The sequence below is a fragment of the Condylura cristata genome, unplaced genomic scaffold, assembly GCF_000260355.1.
Source record: "Condylura cristata isolate star-nosed mole 26May11 unplaced genomic scaffold, ConCri1.0 scaffold00032, whole genome shotgun sequence".
NCBI lineage: Eukaryota > Metazoa > Chordata > Mammalia > Eulipotyphla > Talpidae > Condylura > Condylura cristata.
This window is the reverse complement of record NW_004567133.1, coordinates 10,071,535-10,091,583: the sequence shown is the minus strand read 5'-3', so window position 1 is coordinate 10,091,583 and position 20,049 is coordinate 10,071,535. Positions and strand designations below refer to the sequence as shown.

General features: G+C 45.6%; 1 protein-coding gene across 1 annotated transcript; it reads left to right on the top strand.

Annotated features, from left to right (window-relative positions):
• The first annotated feature begins 3,409 nt into the window (after positions 1-3,409).
• ACSM4 (acyl-CoA synthetase medium-chain family member 4) lies at positions 3,410-19,998 on the top strand. The gene is made up of 13 exons (XM_004692088.2): positions 3,410-3,613; positions 5,507-5,717; positions 8,849-9,056; positions 11,823-11,966; positions 12,665-12,821; positions 15,156-15,235; positions 16,638-16,761; positions 17,380-17,460; positions 17,578-17,679; positions 18,081-18,208; positions 18,305-18,404; positions 18,746-18,865; positions 19,745-19,998. Exons 1-13 carry the CDS (start codon positions 3,410-3,412, stop codon positions 19,829-19,831), a joined length of 1,746 nt encoding a protein of 581 aa, XP_004692145.1. The 3' UTR covers positions 19,832-19,998.
• The last annotated feature ends 51 nt before the right edge of the window (positions 19,999-20,049 follow it).

Below are 20,049 nucleotides of genomic sequence, written 5' to 3'. Positions count from 1 at the left end.
CTGATGGAGGAAAGGCTGAAGCTCAGAGAATGAGAGCTCAGTTCAATGCCAAGAGCCTGGGAGCAGGGATAGGGCATTCACAGAGGCAGGAATAAGCTAAGCCACCATCATATCAGCTTCTCCAGTCCAACAGTTTTTCTACTTCTTTTGTTTGACAAGTAGCTAACACCTTCTGCCATAAACAGTTCTAAGGTTTGATTTTGAATGTGCAGGATTAGCACAGACTCTTTACTAAGTCTCTCACTTAAAACCCCCAAAGAACCAGTGAAGAAAGGAGTCATTACAGACAGCCCCCCACTTACAATGGATCAATTTATGATTTGTTGACTTTAGGACGGTGTGAAAGTGACATGCATTTAGTAGAAACCATACTTCAACCTGAATTTTTATCTCTTCTTGGGCTAGTGATAGGCTATGTGGTCCTCTCTTATAACATTGGGGAGAGGCAGTAAACCACAGCTCCCAGTCAGCCGGGTAATCTGAAGGTCAACAATTGACAGCCTGCAGTCTCCTGTGCTGCCAGTATTTGGGGATGTTTGCTTTGTGCTTTTGTACCCCAGAAGGACTGTTTTACACTTTCAATTCAGTATTCAATTAAATGAAAATATTACATGAGAAAGACAACACTTTTTTTATAAAACAGCCTTTTGGTTAGATGATTTTGCCCACCTGTGGGCTAATGTAAGTGTGCTCAGCACATTCAAAATAGGCGAGGCCACCTATGATGTCCAGGAGATTAGGTTGAAAGTCAATCTTCAGCTCATGATGGGTTTACTAAGATGTAACTCATCACAAGTACTCTTGTTGCACAGATAAAATGGCACAGATAAAATGGTTAAATAATTGGCAACACCAGAGAATCGAGTGTATGTGACATGTGGTGTGGATGTGGATGTGTTCAGGAAAAGGATACAGGCTCACTTCCAGAAGATGCTAAATCACAAAGCCCTTTCACTTGCCCTCTTCCCCTGATACATCCATCACATTTCAGGACATTGCCCTGGTAAGAAACGACCTCTTTGCTTTATGTTGACATAATAAAGTGTTAAATCTCAATGGCGCTGCCAGAAAGCTCTTCCAGAGCTACATTAAATTGCACCAAGTGGGCTCTCACTTCTTCAGCTATCATGAGGTGTAGCAAAAAGGGTTTGTCAACAACAATGAGGGGCCATACACCTTGTACCCTTTGTTCTGATGTTTATTTGTTACTGCCACGCTGGAGACACAGACACCCATAGCACCTGCAGATTTTTCCACTCTATGTTGTGAGGTAATTAAAGACTGAAAGACAAGGAAGGAAAGGGAGTTCACCACCAATAAGAAAACTTCATTAAACAAAGCAGCACAAAAGAAACTGAGTAGCAGAGAGATGGGACAGGCACACTCTGAAGTCAGGGCGTATAAATGCAAACCTTGCTTCTGCCACCATAAAATGGATGACCTTGGACAATTTATTCATTGCACTTTCCCCACCTGTAAAATGGAGGTAATAATAATACAACCTCACAATTTTGTCACGAAGGTTGCATGATATCAGGAATGCAAAACACCTGCATTCAATAGACACTAGCTTTGGAGAGAGCCCTATGAGTCCTGTCCAGTGCCAGAGATGCCCTACAGAGCATCAACCACACTATTTATGGAGGTTAGGGGGACAAGCATCGTTACTACAAATAATAGTTAGTAATACAAGATAAGCAACTGTCACATGAGTCGTGTGAAACGCACTGTGAAAAATTTTTAAAAGACATAATCACAGAATTAGGAAAAAATGTTAGAGCACAGACAGGAGTCTAGATAAGGACTTGAAGCTAGGGTTTTGCAAGAGTTGGGGATAAAATCCAGGCCTCTGGATTCCTCCCGTAAGATTGTTGCACAAGATTATGCTACAAAATTACCAGCGAAAATAATCCCCTTCCCCCCCCCATTAACCCTGTCTGAAGGAGAATATTTATCATTTTATGTACAGAACCACAATAGGGTTCGCTTAGCCCAGTTTGGCGGTGAATTCTTTAGCTTTCCGTTTTCTCCAGCTTGGCAATGGGAGCCGCAGACTTGGGGCCCAGGATGTGGCCTGCCAGCGATGATGGCTTTCATCATCTCTGACATTGTAATCGGTCCTGAAAGTTTCCACCAGCTTAACGGAGGCTCCTTTGTCTTCCGGGTTGACCTTGTGAAGGCAGCGGTGATACAAGTCTCTCCGTGGCCCTAACGGCCCAGCCTCTCTTCCCATGGGTTGTACAGGGAACCCCATTTTCCCACACAGCCAGGCAGCGAGACAGCCAGTTCTATGGGGGCTACGCCAGGTGTCATCATCACCAGCTGAGCCTTCTTTCCTCACCAGGGTGGTGACAGCAGTTACCCTGCTCAAAGGGAGGGTTTTCCTCTGACTGGGGACATCCCTTGTGCCCAACTTTCTTCTCAGCCCAGGGCAACAACCTCTGCTTCTCCTCAGCTTGGCCCCTGTGCAGTGCTCCTGGGCCCGCTTAATTTTAAGCAACTGAGTAGCTCTTTGGCACTCCAAGGCCCAGATGAACCGATCATGGAGGGAGGCACGTCAGTCAGTCAATGAAGCTAAGTTTGGCGCCTGCAGCCTCGTGCAGCAGCAGCATCCGAGTGACCAAGCCAGTGAGGTCCCTTGGGGGCAGGATGGCGTGTCTGGGCTTTTTCTCAAACCCAGGATTCACCACCTTCTTGGCCTCCTGCTCGTTCATGTCAGAGGGGCCTGGGCCACCGTCTCCTCTTAGCCTTCTCCCCTTTCTGCATCTTGGGTGACTGCAGGAGCTAATGAAAATAAGCAACACTAGCTCATTCCTCGGGTCACTTTGAGCACACTGAGCATTTCGTACACATTATCTTCTATGAAACTGTAATGATAACCCCAGCAAGCAGCTATGATCTCTGCCACTACAGAGGTGAACGTTGAAGGGCAGGAAAGGTTAAGTATTGGCCCAGAATCCTACAGTGGAAAGTGGTTGTCCACTCAGGCCTGGAATCAGGCTCCTACCCAGCCACAGTGAAGGGCTGAGAAGGAGGGGAGGCCAGAGTGGCCAGAAGCAGGGAGCAGGATGCTTGCTCTCAGCGGTGGAAATAGACACTCAGCAAAAGTGGAGGGGCTGCTTACTGCCAGAGCAACTCAGCAGAGGTCAGCAGACACAGCTGGACAGGGTGAAGGGAGAGGCCAGGTCTCGAAGGTTAATCCAGCAGCAAATATTCCGTGCTGTGCATCCACTGTTGGCTTGGGGAACAGAGAGCTTGACATTGTAGGGCATTTTGGGGGTGTCCCCCGCTCCCCGGGAGCACACGCGTGCACTCCCCACCTGGCGGCACAGCGGAGCAGGCTCACGCCGCCGTCCGCCTTCTCGCCCAGGCTGCGGACTTGCTGGTCCACCCGGCCAGGCCGCCCGACATGAGGATCCTCCTCCGCTGCTGGACGCCGCTCAGGTGCCTCTGGCTCCCCAGGCCGGCCGGCCGGCTCCTTCACAAAGACCACCGGCTTCGGGCACCGCTGACCCTTGCGGACTTTGAAGCCATCAACCGCTGTGAGCGGCCCCTGCCCAAGAACTTCAACTTCGCCGGGGACGTGCTGGACCAGTGGTCTCAGAAGGAGAAGGTACAAGATGGTGCCCCTCCCCACCCCCTCACCCCCCAACATGCTTGGTGCCAGCGTCTTTCTCTGTGTCCTGCTTCCTTTCTGCTTCCTTGCTGCTTTTATTCAATCCACAACCTCTTGGCATGTGTTCTAACTGCTCAGCTCCCTTGCCTGAGGAAAGAGACTCCCCTCCCAAAGGCGCTTCCTCTGGAGCCCCCCCCCACCTCACTCTTTGTGGGGTCCTCACAGAATGATGCATCTCTTCCTTCATTTTTTTCCTTCAGCTCCTGCACAGCTCTGCCGGCCCCCCTCACCTGCCTGGGTTAGTCACAGGCTCATGTAAAAATCTGTCCGTTGCTCTTCGGCACAATGAATTATCTTGGCTAAATGAAAAAGAGAGAGAATGGGGGTTGGAGACAGTAAGAGGCAATGCTCCAGGTGTGTCTGCAGTGACCCCAGCTCAAGATCCCGGCTTGCCTGCTCACCAGTGCCTCCCCCTTGCCAGGCGCTGGGCTAACCACCTTACTTGTCCCTGCTCATCCAAGCACCCCAGGACCTGTGCTCCAGAAGGCGGGGGTCAGATGTTACTACACAGAGTGTTCAGTAAGGTCAATCAGTCTTGCTGTTAAATAGATGGGGAGGTCTCCCTCTAATTCCATTGTGTCTTTAACATCTTTGCCATGCTTGCTAAATTCTCCTTTCAACAGAGTGCACATAGAAATTGATCACGCTAGATAAAGTGTAAGCACATGCTGTGTTTTAAAAATATTTATTTTTCAGGAACCTATTGTTAGCAAATGGTCCTGATGGTGGTTAGATGTTCTGTCCTCCTTAAGTAAACGTATACATTTAACGTGAGTTGAAGTGAAGGAAACTACAGAGGACAATGGAACAGGTGTAGACAGGTCTGGAGAGAATCTTGATACTCCAGTGACTAAATATTGGGAAACCCTCACGTATATGATTTCAGCAAATCCCCATCACCTGGAGGTGCAGATAAGGAACTAAACCTTGTGGAAGTTAAGCTCCTTATCCAGGGACAGCAGTTCCAAAGGCACGTGAACCCATCCTTGGTTTTGGGGGGCTTTCGCCCACCGGCAGGGCGATCCGTGATCAGTGATCAGCCAGTAGAACAAAGTCCCCACAACAGGGACACAACACGGCAGGAACGCAGATGAGCCTGAGAGAAAGGGGTGAGGGGCAGTTGAAAGAAGACATTACAGAGAGGAAGTGACGTGGAAGGAGGCCAGGAGGGAGGTATAAGAGCAGTGTTCCAGACAAGGAAGAAAGGAGAAGTAATCCCGCCCCCCCGCCCCCACCGCCAAGGTCATACCTGAAAGCAAGGACTTTGTGCAGTACAGATGATTTGCTTTCTCAACACATGAGTGAAAATTTTCCACCAGAAGTCAATCAAGCTAATCCCCCAGTGGCCTCCACCCTGTTCTTTGTTACCTATAAAACACACCTTGGCCTTTTGGGTGACCGAAAATGTAAGGCTCCCGACCAGTCTCATCTCACACACTAGGGCTAGTAGGCTGGAACAGACGTTAACTTAACAAGAAATGCGTTCCTTGAGGGACAGAGAGAGTGCGCAAGATTGGGCTGGAAGGACAGGCTCGGCAGGGCAGGAACCACACCGTTCCCGGGGTGCAGAAGCACCAGGACCCCATATGCGTTTTGCACTATTTTCCACCTTTTGGTTCTTCTCAGAAAACTGACCTATGGTGCCCCAGCTTGGGTCAGACACCCACCCCCTATGGTGCCCCAGCTTGGGTCAGACACCCACCCCATGGTCAGGGAAAGATGGACACCGGGATGGGATGGCTCACTAGGCGAGGGCAGTGTCCCCAAAGGCGGAGGGGCTCTGTCACCAGAATCCATAGCTCTGCATCTTTCCCCCATGCCCCTGGCCAGACAGGAGAGAGACCAGCCAACCCAGCCCTGTGGTGGGTGAGCGGCAAAGGGGATGAGGTGAAATGGAGTTTTGGAGAACTGGGATCCTTGTCTCGAAAAGTGGCCAACGTGCTCACCAAGCCCTGTGGCCTGAACAGAGGCGACCGCATCGCTGTGATCCTGCCCCGCATTCCAGAGTGGTGGCTCATCAACGTGGCCTGCATGCGAACCGGTGAGTGTCCGGCCCGAACATTTCCAAACACGGCAGATGGGGGTTCTTCTGGCTTGTTAGTTCTCACTAAAGTGGTGCCTACAGAGGACAGGGAAAAACCGCTGAAATCATGACCAGTCGTCAGGGAATAGTCACTATCTTAAGAGGTAGGTGTTAGCGTGATACACTTTTTGCAGAAAAGGAAACAGAGGTGCAGAGAGGTTGAAAAGCTGCCCAGAGTCCCAGAGCTGGGAAGGGATGTGATCACTTGGCCCCTGCGCTGTCTGGACACAGCAAGAGTTCACCCCTTGTCATGCTGGGCCACGTGTTGGTCCAGGTGAGCCTGGACTTCCTCGGATTCTTCTCCCTCATGTGCAAACACAGAAAGAATAAGCGTCAGAACACAAGCACTTGTGCAAATGTGACTGGGTCCCAGCTGGGAAACAGCTGCCTCTTTCCTCCTCTTCTGAGGCAGCATTGGTTGCGACACTGTCAGTTTCAGGGTGCAGCTTCCCACATCTTCTACTCTAGGGCCCCACCCCACTTGTTCTTTTCAGCCAATACCTTCTATCTATTCTTCCCACTCACCTTTCCCTCTGGTAACCTCAGTTCTGTCGTCAGAATCCAGTGTTTTGTTAGCTGGTGTTCATTTTTACTTTATTACAATTCCTTTTTTTTTTTCTTTCCCTTATGCTATGAGTGAAACCATTTTTCTTTTTCTTTCTGGCTAGTTTCACTAGAACGATCTCTTCCAGCTCCATCCATGTTGCTGCCCATGGCATGAATTTCTTTTTTTGATTGCTGAGTAATATTCCATTGTGTGTCTGTACCACGTCTTCTTGATCTAGTCTTCTATTTTTGGGCATTTGGGTTGATTCTACAACTTCCCTGTTGTAAAAAGAGCAGCAATAAACAGGGGTGCAGATGTCCTTTTAATTAATGTTTTTGTGTCCTTTGGGTATATCCCTATTGAAAATCAACTAACAACTATAAACCAGAGATATTTTGCAGGGATGAAGAGGCAAACAGGATCAAAACAGGGGTGGGAAGAGCACCTGGGGTTATGGTGATGGCACAGGCATGAAGTGGAGGTGGAAAGTCCACGGGCATCACAACTGAGATGGAAAAAATGTACAAAATGGAGAAAGATGTAAAAATATATTTTAAAAAATCTTAAATTGGGGCCCTCCCTGGTGGTGCAGCGGGTTAAAGCACTGCACTAAGAAGCTGAAACCACTTCCGCATGAGTTCGATCCCCGCCTGCCCCGGAGGTGACCACATGGCGTGGCAGACCTCTCCTGGCCCGCCCGCTGCTCCCCTCAGCAGTGTACTTTCGTTGATCTGCCTGTTTTCTGCTCCCCACTCTGTTCCTGGTGAATCCTCTCACCCTCCGCATCTCTGGCTTGTACCCCAGTTCTGTATGAATAAATAAATAAATCTTTAAAAAAAAATCTTAAATTGTAAACAAAATCCAAGGTTTTGCTTTATCCACTCCTCCTTGGGTGGACACTGGAATCATCCATATCCCGGGTACTGTGAATACCGCAGTAAACACAGGAGCAAGTACCTTTCAAATTAGTGTTTCCACGTTCTTTGGATACTGTCGGGTAGAATTCCTGGGTCACAAGGCAGTTCAATGCTTTATTTTTCCAGGAAGTCCCCAAAGTTACATTACCAATTTCAGCAACAGCATATGCGGCTTCTTCATTCTTCACACCTGCCAACACTTGTTCTTGTCTTACTTAAATAGGTCACTCGCAGGTGCCAAATGACATCTCATGGCAACTTTGATTTGCATTTCCTTGAGAATGAGTGATGATGAATACTCTTTCATGTGTCTTGCTTAATATATGTCTTCTTTGGAAAAAAGTCTATCAGATCCTCAGCTCAGTTTTTGGACCAGGTTGTGCAACTTTTTTTTTTTTTTTAACATATGCAAGTCTTTATTTTTTGTATTTGTTTCGGGGGGGGAAGAGAAAGGGGCAAGAATGAGCATGTTTAGTAAGTTTAGTATTGGAGCATTTGAACAATGATGCTGGGCTCCGGACCATCAAGGGTGGTCTGTCTCTAGTTGCTGAGTGCTTGACCCCGGGGTAACCCAGTATTGGGTTGGGGTGAAAGAGTTAATAAAGGGGGTGTTGGGTCTGTGGACTGGGGGGTTGGTTGGGTGACATTTCCAAGGCATGCTCACAGTCAAGGGGTGTGCTTTCTCTAGAAATTAGCAAACCCTGACTTCTTTTTACATTTTGGATATTAATCTTGTCAGATGCATGGGTGGAGGATCTCTCCTCTCCATCAGCAGATTAAATTTCACTTCTGTGGTGGCATGGATGCTTTTTGTTTGAGGTAATCACATTATTTAGATTCTTGTCATAAGGAATGAGCACTTTAAAGCCAGGCTTAGCTCAAGCCAGTGTCCACAATGAAGTGAGGAGGGGCCAAATGAGGCCTGCCTCACAATCTAGCAAACTCTGACATTGGCAGGCCACCAGCTAAGACCCCATCTCATATCCCATCAGGTGGGATAACTGCCCTGCCCGCCAGGGTTGTTAGAACAAGGGTCTCCAGGCTTTTCTTTTGTTTACACACTTTATGGATAAAAATACTTGGGGCACCCTTGCACCCTCCTGGGCACAGTCATTTATATTGCTCCATAGTAGCAGATATATATATAGTAAAATACATACCAAAACAAGATAAAAACATAAAAGGAATTCTAATTCCTCAATTACTTTTCAGCACAATATGTCCTCTTATCTCCCAGAGGAACATCGTACAAAACTCTGACACCACTGGTGTCCACTTCAGGAGATTGAGATGATGTTCGTGAGTCTGTTATGAGCTCCACAGTGTTCCAGAATAATCGTCCCAGAGTACTGGTCCACCATTACACTACCTTCTATGCGTCATTCTTATTTCTACTTTCCCCGTTTCACAGGCGGGAAAGCAAGGCGCAAAGGGATAAGTCACAAAGCTGGGACGTCCCAAGCACAGGTTTCACCAGAGACTGTGAGCCCCGAAAGCCAGTGTTCTGAAGCTCTCCCGGGGTGTCCCACAGGGCCCTCAGCACTGGGTTCTCCCCTCTGGGCAAGTTTTCCTCACTCCAGCCTTCTCAGGGACAACAACCAGTTCAGACCCTCTCTCCCGCCTAGGGCTTGTCTTCATGCCGGGAACAATCCAGTTGAGAGCCAAAGACATCCTCTATCGGCTGCAAGCATCGAAGGCCAAGTGCATCGTGGCCAGCGAGGAGGTGGCCCGGGCAGTGGAGTCCATTGTGTCAGAGTGTCCCCACTTGAAAACCAAGCTCCTGGTGTCTCCGCAGAGTCGGGACGGCTGGCTCAACTTCCAGGAGTTGTTCCAGTGAGTGTTCTCCCCAGTCTCATCCGTGTCTCAGCCACATCCATTACATGTAGCCTACTGGAGTCTCCATGTGCCAAAATCTCAGCAACATTATGGGTTGATTTCAAGCCCTTTCTGGAAAAGAGTCACTTGATAAAATAAGAGGTTCCTAAGGGCAGAAAGAGGTGTCGCTCTCCTCTTTGGCCCTGCTTCCTCCTGTGACCTGTGATGTGTGTTCTGTGGCTGGAGCCTTGCCTAAGTCTTGGCCCGCACCTCCCACCACAATCCCTGCCTTGACTTGCTTTGATCACACTTTTATTCCTCAAACATGCCCTACCTCAGGGCCTTTGCACCTGCTCTTTCTTCAGCCTGGAATACTCTTTCCTTGTCCTCTCCACACCTTCTTGTTAGCTTTCAGCCTGACAGTTTCTCTTCAGGGGTTTGCCCAAGCAACTGCCTAGAGCAGAACTCCAAGTCACTCTAGTGCCTCACCCTGCTACTTTTTTTTTCATAGCTATTGTCACAACCTAAATTATCCTATGCATAAATAATCCTTTATTATCCCTTACTACTTTTTCTCCCTTAAGTAGGAATTGGCAAGTTTGGGCCATGGGATAATTCTGGCTCAGCACAAGTTTTGTAACAATAGTTATTTTGGAATAGCAGATAAACAATATGAAGTTTATGGGTGCAGAGTTGAGTGGACTGGGTGATCCACAGAGCCTAAAAATTCTACTAAAATGTTGTCCAACTACTGTCCTCAATGATACTCTCAAAAAAAGGTAAAAATGTTTTTTTTAAGTTGCTCACTTTTTCCTAGTTCCCAACCTATAATCAGTGCTTAAGAAATATTTCCAGAGTCAATGAATGAACAAAGCAGTTAACCTCAGTTTCTTCACATGTAAAATGGGGATAAGTATACTGAACATATCTCAAGTGTTGTTTTGGTGATAGAATAACTTAATCCTATCAACAAGAGAAGTCATTGATGAGCTTTAAGAAGGGAAATACTGGATTTGGATTTCAAGTATTTTTCGCTGTCAGCTATATTGATAAGGAATTCAAGAAAATTCGGGCTGGAATCAGAGAGGTCATCTTGGAGAATCCAGAAGAGAGACTAGGGGATTCTAGATCTGAACTCGAGGAGTGGTACAGAGAGAAGGAAGCAAATAAAGTGTTGCAAGGACTTAGAGAATTACAGGATGTGAATATCAAGACGGAGTCTTCTGCTTTTTAGCTTGAGTGACTTAGTGGTCAGGCAGTATCAGCTGAAGGAAGAACAGTAGCCGCCATATTGACTCTGAGGAGTCTGGGAAGATCAGGTGTAGATATTTTCATCTCAGATTCAAAGAGATAAAGATATAAATCTGGAAGTCATCAGCACATATATATGCATCTATGTATAGTTCTGAAAAATTTATCAATCAATCTCAGGTGAAAGAAGGAAAGACAAGCCAGAAAGACAATCCTGTCACTCATAGAGTGTAATATTTCTTCTTGCAATAAGACAAAAAAAGAAAAAGAAAAGCTTTATCTCAAAAGAGCCAACCTGCTCAAGGAGTTCATTTTAAGATCTCTCCCCCTTCTTCTGCCCACCAGAGAGGGCAGGCCGTGAACACTTCCTGAAATATTTGAAAGAACAAAATGGTGAGCCAGACTAATGTTGAAAGCATTCAAATATGAGTTTGTTTCCCCCTCCCCAGGGTATGACTATGAAGAAATTCTTTTTTTCCAGGCCAACACCCCTATACTTATAATAGAAAAATCAACATGAGTGATTTTTTTTTTAAATTTTGGGAGGCAGGGACAACTCACAAGCACACTAATATTTCATGAAAGTATTGTTGTCCATGTAGGGTGTATTTATATTTATATAGGCCTCAAAAGACTGTACTTTTCCCTTGCACTGGGGGAACCCAGCCACTGTATCCAAATGGTCAACTTGTCATGTTGGAGAAAGAAGCCATGTGTGGAAAAAGTGGTGCTTTAGCCAACAACCAATACCAGAGCCTCAGACTTTGAGTGAACCCTCTGGGGTCCTCCAGCTCCTGTCAAGCAAGTTGGAGCAGACATAGGGTATCTCTGCTGAGACCACACCAGCTCCTAACCCACAGAATCATGAGCAGTTTTACAGTTTCTATGGAAGTCGTATCTATTCATCATTGAGATATAATACACAGCATCCTTAAGCCTCTTTCCTCTAGGAAATTAAAAACATGAGCGCGTGTTAAAAATGGCTAGGTGCTTGATCAGTTATCCAACGATAAGCAATAATCACAAACTTCATGGCATAAAACAAGCACTGTATTTGCTCCAGTCGTCATGTACTCTCGCAACAATAGTCAAGGTCCAGAAAGTCAGGTGGGGGTGTGGGGACCAGCTTCCCTTCCTTGTGACTCTTTTTATTGCAAGGAAGGACGTCCCATAAAACCTTTACAGCTTACCAACACTGGCTCATATGCCCTTTGCTAAACCAGTTCTGAACTGGTTTAATACCATGACTGGGTCAAGTCAGTCAAGATTCACCAGTTACCTATCTGGCCTGTACGGAAATGGAACATAAATAAGAGATAGAGATTTGAGCTGTTAACACTTAGCAATGACTGCAAATTCCCTCTAAGAGTTCCTGGGAAATTCCTCTCGAGAAACTTTTGGACTCAATTCTGTTCTAGTAACTATCTTCTTATATCAAGTACACATAAGCAGCAGAGCAAAAATGAAAAGAAAAACCATGAGAATCAAGCAGGTCTGTCCTCTTCAGCCATATCTTGGGTCCCTATTTTGCAGATCTGCCTCTGCAGAGCACAACTGCGTCGAGACAGGAAGTCAAGAACCAATGGCCATTTACTTCACCAGTGGGACCACAGGCCTCCCCAAGATGGCCCAGCACTCCCAGAGCAGCCTTGGAATCGGGTACACCATCTGCGGAAGGTAGGGAGGTGGCCTCAGTCTGACTTGGGAAGTCCTCCCCTGAACTACCAACAGGTACCTCCAGCATCCCAGTTAATACCTCCACTAGGTTAAGCGCTAGTACCTCAAGGTCACATCTACCAGACAGAGTAGATGTCTGCCCAACGTCAGCTCAGTAAGCAGCACCATCCAACCCTCAGACCAAGCAAGAGTTTGGGAATCAACCTGTTTCAGTCCCCACAGCACCGTGTCTATTTACCAGATCAATTTACCCAACAGGAAAGACCCCCCTCATCTCCTAAAACTATGACATGACCCTGTCTTCTTTTCCATAGGTTATTTATCGCTATTTGAAATGATGATGTTGATGTATATACTTAATCATTTTAGTGTGTACTTACTGTCTCCCTAAAAGGAGCACAGACCCGATCTATCTTGCTCGCGTATATTTGCTCAATACGTTTGTGTTGCATCAATGGGAAGACTTAGAAAGTCCTGCCCAGTTCGACCTCCCATTCCACTGGTATAGTCTATCTGGAATTCTGAAAAAGCCCCTACAAAGAATGGGAGGTAGAATCCGTCCACCTGTTTCAGGGTTTCTTTTGACCCTTCTCTGTTGGCGGTCAAATTCTGGCCATTCCTCAGACACTAATTCATTTGCTTTACTGGTTTTTGGTTTTATTTTCTGGACTGATCTCTCGCTTCCCCCTGTGGTTTAGGTACTGGCTGGACCTGAAGTCCTCAGACATCGTCTGGAACATGTCCGACACTGGCTGGGTCAAGGCTGCCATCGGCAGTGTGTTTTCCTCCTGGCTTCATGGAGCCTGTGTGTTTGTGCATCAGATGGCTCAGTTCAACACAGAGACCTTCCTAGATGTAAGTCACCACTTCTACTGGCCTCCTCCCCGCATGTCCTCCAATCACATGATCCCTCCCGATCCAGAGCCTCTTGAGCTGATGGAAAGCATTCCTTCTTAAGAAACTAAGTGTTGGGCCTCCCTGGTGGTGCAAGGGGTTAAGTCTCAGCACTATGAAGCAATTCACTGCAGCAGGATCCCAGCCAGGGAGCTGACCCACATGGAGCAGCAGATCTCTCTTCTCCCACCCCCTCCCTGCTCCCTTTAGCTGTGTATTTTAATAGATCTGCCTGTTCTGCTCCCCACTCTGTCTCTGATGAGTCCTCTCACCACCGCCACCCTCGTACCTCTGACCTGTACCCCAGTTCTTGTATGCAATAGGGACTTGGCTATTGAATGGATTTAACAGAGACCAAAGGGGGAACCCCCACATCAAACCCATTCTTGTGCTTCAGTGTTTATTAACACCAGTGCTAATATCACTAAATGTAATATCATTTAGGGCTAATATCACTAAATCTATGGCTGCCGAAGTCTGGTTCTAGACAACAGATTAGTAATTTCAATCTAAGCAAACTGTTGGTTTCTGACCATGAAACAAAAAACAAATGCTGATAAACCTGAGTCCCCATGTGGGAAGGTTGAGATAGCATCACCTTTCCCCCAGAGCAGCTCCTGTTTTCCCCTCGCCACGCTTCTCACTCTGTTCACTCTCAGAATCAAATATTCTTGAAGCCTGACATGGTCTTCCTTCTCGGTCACAAAAGCTAGATGGAGGCAGCTGGTGGCTGTGATTTCTCTGGTCTTTAGTAACAGGTGATTCCGGTCAATTATTTTTCAATCATGAAAAATCAACTAAGATTAAGAAAATATATGTTATTAAATAAACACCATGCCTGTGTATGAATCAAAGCTGTTTTCATGCTGCTCTTTTACTAATTGGTCAGTCAAGACGGCTTGAGGGGCTTGATAGAAATGTAGGGAAGTGTAAGAACTAAGGTCTCTGCATCATATTTACAAAGTTCCCTGAAGCAGACAGGTGAACTTCGCAGTTTCAAAACCTACATTTATAAGATAAGGATTTTAGTTTTTATAATATATAAAAATTCTGTAATATTGAAATACAATCTTTAGTAGATATTTTTATTTTTTATGTCATATGCTAATAATATAATCAATCATTATATTAAACAATATTATTCATTAGTAATTAACACAATTTATTGTTGACATGTAATGATTAATATATTAAATAATGTTAAAATCATGACATTTTATTTTACAAAGATACTGTGTGTATTTCAGTGCTTCAAGAACTCTTACATTAGACTTACTATTACAATATACTTAAACTATTCTCCACTATCTACACTGAAATCTTAGGGAGCAAATAGACACAGTAGAAGTGCACTTTTCTGCTAGTCTTGATCTATAAGAAACTAGATAGCCCAGGTATAGATCATGAGAGCATCCTCTCAAATGCTTAGGTTTAATATAAGTTGCCATTTCATTATGTGAACTGACAAAAGAGGAGTCTAAACCATTGGTATTTCACCAGATTAAAGAGACCTAGCTGGGCCCTCCCTGGTGGCACAGTGGGTTAAGCACAGCACTAAGAAGCTCAAGCCACTTCCACATGAGTTCAATCCCCGACCCAGAGGTGACCCACATGGCGCGGCAGACCTCTCCTGACCCGCCGGCTGCTTCCCTCAGCAGTGTACTTGGTCAGTCGGCCTGTTCTGCTCCCCACTCTGTCTCTGGTGAATCCTCTCACCCCCCTGCACCTCTGGCCTGTACCCCACTTCTGTATGCAGAAATAAATAAATCTTTAAAAAAAAAAAAGATACCATACCTAGGCTGCTATTTGACATTAAGGAGCTAGAAACATAATGAATCCAGCAAATCTGAAACAATTAAGACCTGCAAAATGTCTTACTTCTGCATTTAATCAATCCACTCAAAAGGACTGGTGTTTTTCCTAAGAATGGTATTAGAAAGGTCCTGCTAGATTGGCTTGTATCGCGTCCACACCGCGCATGAGTTTAAGGGCGACAGATTTCAAGATTCCACTCTGAAAGGTCACTGCAGCCCTGGCGTAGAACAGCTGGTTTCTTCTTTGAGGTTGTTCTTCAGTTCAAAAATCCATCCTTGGTTTAATTTAATTGTGTATGTCTATTACTATAACATATACACATTCCTTATAATTGGAAATCGCCCACAGTAATTACATGTAGATAATCGCTAGTGACAACTGATGAGATGGACACATATGAATGGAGGGAGAGCAGTGTTGTCGCTCCAGCCATGGACATGAACTAACCACTGCTGACATCTGTTTATCTCTGCCCTCCAGACACTCACCTCTTATCCCATCACGACCCTGTGCAGCGCTCCGACTGTGTACCGGATGCTCGTGCAAAAAGATCTTACGAGGTACTCTGGCAGAAATCTCCATTTGAACTGCAGGCAAAAGTGATACTAGCCCCACGTCACCCAGGGCCCCCCCCCCCAGCTGGTGACATACTGGGCCAAGTCATCCTGGGTCATGGAGGGTGTGGAGAACCATCTCTTTGGCCTCTCTCTGCTAGATGTGAGTCTTCCCATTTGACTCCGGTCACGATGGTCAAGTGTCCCCAGACATCACCAAAAGTCCCCTGAAGGCACACTGCCTGCCTCTACCCCCTGCCTGGTGTACGACTCTTTGGGGTAGTTCCTAGGGGCAGCTGAACATTTTTCCAGACAGAGTCCTCCAGTCCCAGAACTCTGTGGGAACCACCGCCATTTAGAGACAGTTGTAGCAAAACATTTTTTGCTTTATTTGAAAACAGTATTTAAGCACAACTACATTTACACTGCCTTAAAGAGATGTCTTCCAACATAAAGATATTTCTTTAAACCAAATATCCAGTAGAATTGCCATATATATTTAACTCATGGATTCACAGGCGAAGAAGAAAGGAAGAGAGAAACAGTTAAGTAGCAGCCTGGGCCTCTGCTCCCCCATGGTGTGAGTGCCCAGGTGAGAGAGGGCTGCGAGAGACAGAAACAAGCAAATAGGAATTGTGTGTTTTCCTAGTCTGTGTCAACCCTTTTGTGACCTTTAAAATGTGGACATCTTGCTCATGTTTATGAGCAACTCAAGGGCTAGTCAAGGGTCATTTTGAAAAGAAGGGGTTCTACCACACCTCCGGCCCATGGGGGTCCTCAGAGGACCAGAGTTTCAAGGTTTCTAGCCTGAGGCTGGGAGGGGGGAGCAGTTGAAAGCTGGAACTTTAAGTAGTAAGGCCAGTGGCTCAAAGCTCAAGCGCTTGAGTGAAACAGGTGGGGACTATTGACGGTCAAGACAAGCCTGTCACCCTTCTTACTGCACCAGTAAGAGAAGACCAGGCGCCACGTGGGGAGGCTGCGGTGAGAAGTGAGGGCTCTTTGGCGAGAGAACTGCCAGGCGGTAGTGCAGAAGACTGAGTATCTGACTCGCCTTTTATTATTTGGGACACCTGGCGAGTCTCTAACTCCTCTGACCCTCACTTTGTCTGTAAAATAGGCGTTTGCAGTAGGTGCTCAATTAGCCGGCTCAGAGACATTTAACTTCATTGTCCGCCTTTTCTCCTTCCTGTCCCCTTTTTAACAGCCTGTTAAATATGCTCTCTGCCAGGAAACTTCTTTTCATGACTAACACATCTAGAGGAATGTCTGGCAACACAGTAGGTTCGCAACGAGTGCTGGCCCGGTGAACTTTCCTGGCTCGTTTGCTTGTTACTGGAAGGTTTAATGATCTTGCAATGAAAGCCACACCGATTTCTGCCCCCAACACTGCACAACTCTGTCTCTCCAGATACAAATTCAAGGAGCTGAGGCACTGCTTGACAGGCGGGGAGCCGCTGAACCCTGAGGTGCTGGAGCAGTGGAAGGCGCAAACTGGACTGGAGCTGTATGAGGGCTATGGGCAGACGGAAGTGGTATGTTTAATGGGTAAAGTTTGAACTTCACACATTGGGAGCCTTTCAAATCCAGGAATATCAACTAAGCCCCAGAAGTGCTCCCATCGGGTTTGAAATTCTTACCTTGCCAGTAATTTCTGGAACCTCGGAATTTTCCAGCTAGGTTTGGCTGACAGGGAATTGTGATTATTCCTGGCAGCCTTCCTGCTTCCTCTCACACAGATATGTTAAGGGCTGGGGACATTTGAAATAAAGCATCTTAATCCATTGCAGCAAAAAGGACCCCAAAGAGCCCTAGTGGAGAATTTCTTTGAGGGTGCACTCAGTGGTATCATTAATCTAAAGGGGTGATTTTCAAAGCATGGTTCCCAAGTCAACAGTGTCAATACCATGTGAGATTTTGGTAGAAATACAAATTCTCAGACTGTCCCTGGACTGGGGCCAGGCAATCTGTTTCAGCAACACTCCAGGTGATTCTGACACTACTCAGTCTAAGAGCCACTGGTCTCAATAGATTTCAGATGAGCTTGCAACTGGGAAACTCCATCACACTGTTTTAAGCTTCTATGTCATGCTACTAATAGCTATAGGAAAATGAACTTTTACGTACTTACAGAAAACATGTCCTCTCAATAGGGAATAATTTGTGCCAATCAGAAAGGACAAGAAATTAAACCAGGCTCGATGGGGAAAGGAATACTACCCTATGATGTCCAGGTGAGTTAAGGTGTCTGGCTGGTTCAGTAAAGAATGTTTATCATTTGATATTCATTATACCACTATTAATGTTTTCATTTTGTGAGAAAAGCTAAGACTGATATTCTTTCGTGCTAGATTATAGATGAAAATGGCAACATTTTACCCTCTGGCAACGAAGGGGAAATTGCCCTCAGACTAAAGTCTACACGGCCCTTCTGCTTCTTTACTGAATATGTGGTAAGAGAATGGAGAACACGCTGCTGCACTTTTAGTAGAAAAGATGGTCTGGGAAGTCACACAGAGCCCCAATTTTATACCCACCATGTTTTGCTAAATGATCATGGGCAAGTCACAAAACCCACGTCAGCTTAAGCAGCTGTAAAATGAGTAGAATTTCCCATTTAAATACTACATTTGATGTGTAAGAAACCAGTTGCTGTGGTGGTCCTCAGAAACTGGGCAGATTGTTTGGAGAGGCAGGAAGCCTCCCTTTGTATTACTCTCTTGGATGTTTTGTAACTTACACCAGGAATTACCTTTTTTAAACTTAATTTAAAAACAGAAGGTACTGGTCACTTCACAGGTTTCATACCCGTTTCTGTTTTGACCAAATCCCCAATGTCATCTTTGATTCCTAGGACAATCCCAAGAAAACTGCCGCCACAATACGAGGGAATTTTTATGTCACTGGAGACAGAGGCATGATGGACAGTGATGGGTATTTATGGTTTGTCGGCAGAGCTGATGATGTCATCATATCCTCCGGGTTTGTTCATTTGACACTGTTGGGAAGTGACATGTTGTAAGGAGAGGTCTTCCACTTGGGTGGTGTCGTCATCCAAGGCTTCTCCTCCATGTCTAGGTACCGTATTGGCCCCTTTGAAGTGGAGAGTGCGCTAATTGAGCACCCAGCTGTTGTTGAATCCGCTGTTGTCAGCAGTCCAGACCCAGTCAGGGGAGAGGTAAACATTGCTACTCACGTAGCAATTTCATCTTTTCAAGTTCTTCCATTTGACCTCAAGAGGAGTCAGTTAACTCTCACCAAGAGAAACACATGGCAAAAATGTGTATGAGGCAATCGGCTCTACAAATGAGTTGTGTCCCATAGGGTGTGTTAGGGTTCTTTTGGTGGCATGTGACAGAAACTCAAAGTGATTTAAATTAAAATGGGGGGAGGGAATTTATTGGCTCACTGTTCAGAGGTAATCTCTGGCATCGCTTAAGCTGCTATTGACAAAATCAAGCTATTAACTCTGTATCTAAAAAACCAAGCCTATCCATATATTGACTTTTTTCCCTACAGGTAGTGAAAGCTTTTGTTGTCTTATCTGCTCCCTTTAAATCATCCAACCTTGAGAAATTAACTCTTGAGCTTCAAGATCATGTGAAAAAAGCAACTGCACCTTACAAATATCCACGAAAGGCAAGTATTTTGCTCAAGTTAAATGTGTCACCAAATTAGGGTCTAAACTTGGTAAGTATATAGATCTTCTTAGCTTTGGTTTTACAGTAGTAAGTTCAGGACAGAAAATTGCATATACTCAAAATTTTTCTAAATCTCACTCAGAACCTCTGAAAGGAAAAAGGACAGACACCGTGAGTCTGTTCACCAGGAAAAGTCCGTCTTTATTTTCAGCATCAAGCTTATATACTGTAACAAAGGGGATTACTGTAACAAAAAAGGGGGGGCTCTACCATGGCCTGTGTCCATTGGCCAGGCCCCAGCTAGGTGGGTGGGAAGTATCAAAAATTATTTACAAAAGAACCTGTAAGCTGGGGTTTTGGGGTCTGTGCCCATGAAAGAGAATGGAGACAGCCAGACCCTAGTCAAGGTCGCGGGCACTTCCTTATCAGCCTGAGGCCCAGGACCGCTAGCTAAGCTAAACTGCTAAGCCAAACTGCTTTCCTTCAACCTCCAGAACCCAGCTTTGTTTAAAGCTCAAAAAGAATTAACTTGCGGTTTCCTTTGCACCTAGGCAAACAAGTTTAGAAAACTTTTTATTTCCCTGAGAGGACAGAAGCCTAGATCTGGTTTGAACTGGGGAAAAACAATAAAGGGATTATATTCTTCTGGCTAAGCATCTCAAGTACATTCGCACTAAAAGCCCTTATTATAGAACCCCATTTTCATTTTTACTACATAAAACGGGAGGTTTGGTGCCCAAGAAATTCAGTGAACTTAAGCTAAGTCAGTCTCCAGAGTAAAATCTACCCAGTGCAGTAATTCCAGAACACTTTTGTATTGACAGTTAATTGGTATTGTCAAAATGGAACCAAAAGTTCATGTTTTTCTGTTAATTAGGTGGAATTTGTGGAAGAGCTCCCAAAGACAGTCACTGGGAAAATCAAACGCAACGTTTTAAGAGACCATGAATGGGGACAAACATAGGCTGACAGAAAGCTAACCAATGAAGTAGTTCCAAGCTTATGTTCAATCCTTGCGTCATTTAACCGGCTACATGGAATGCTTAAGGTTTTTCCTGACTGAAAAACTTGAGCCTGTGTTTTGTACCTAGCTAAAAATTAAGTAACAATCCAAAACTATTTGGGAGGAAAACTTAAGACATCGAAACAACAAAGGCAATGATTATGACTTACAGAGCTGAA

Bases quoted from the DNA above. Each gene is read 5' to 3' on its own strand.
- ACSM4 (XM_004692088.2), top strand. From the start codon at position 3,410: ATGAGGATCCTCCTCCGCTGCTGGACGCCGCTCAGGTGCCTCTGGCTC. The intron at 16,762-17,379 runs GTATGTTTAATG...TCCTCTCAATAG, and splicing joins GCTATGGGCAGACGGAAGTG to GGAATAATTTGTGCCAATCA. The intron at 18,405-18,745 runs GTAAACATTGCT...TTTTCCCTACAG, and splicing joins CAGACCCAGTCAGGGGAGAG to GTAGTGAAAGCTTTTGTTGT.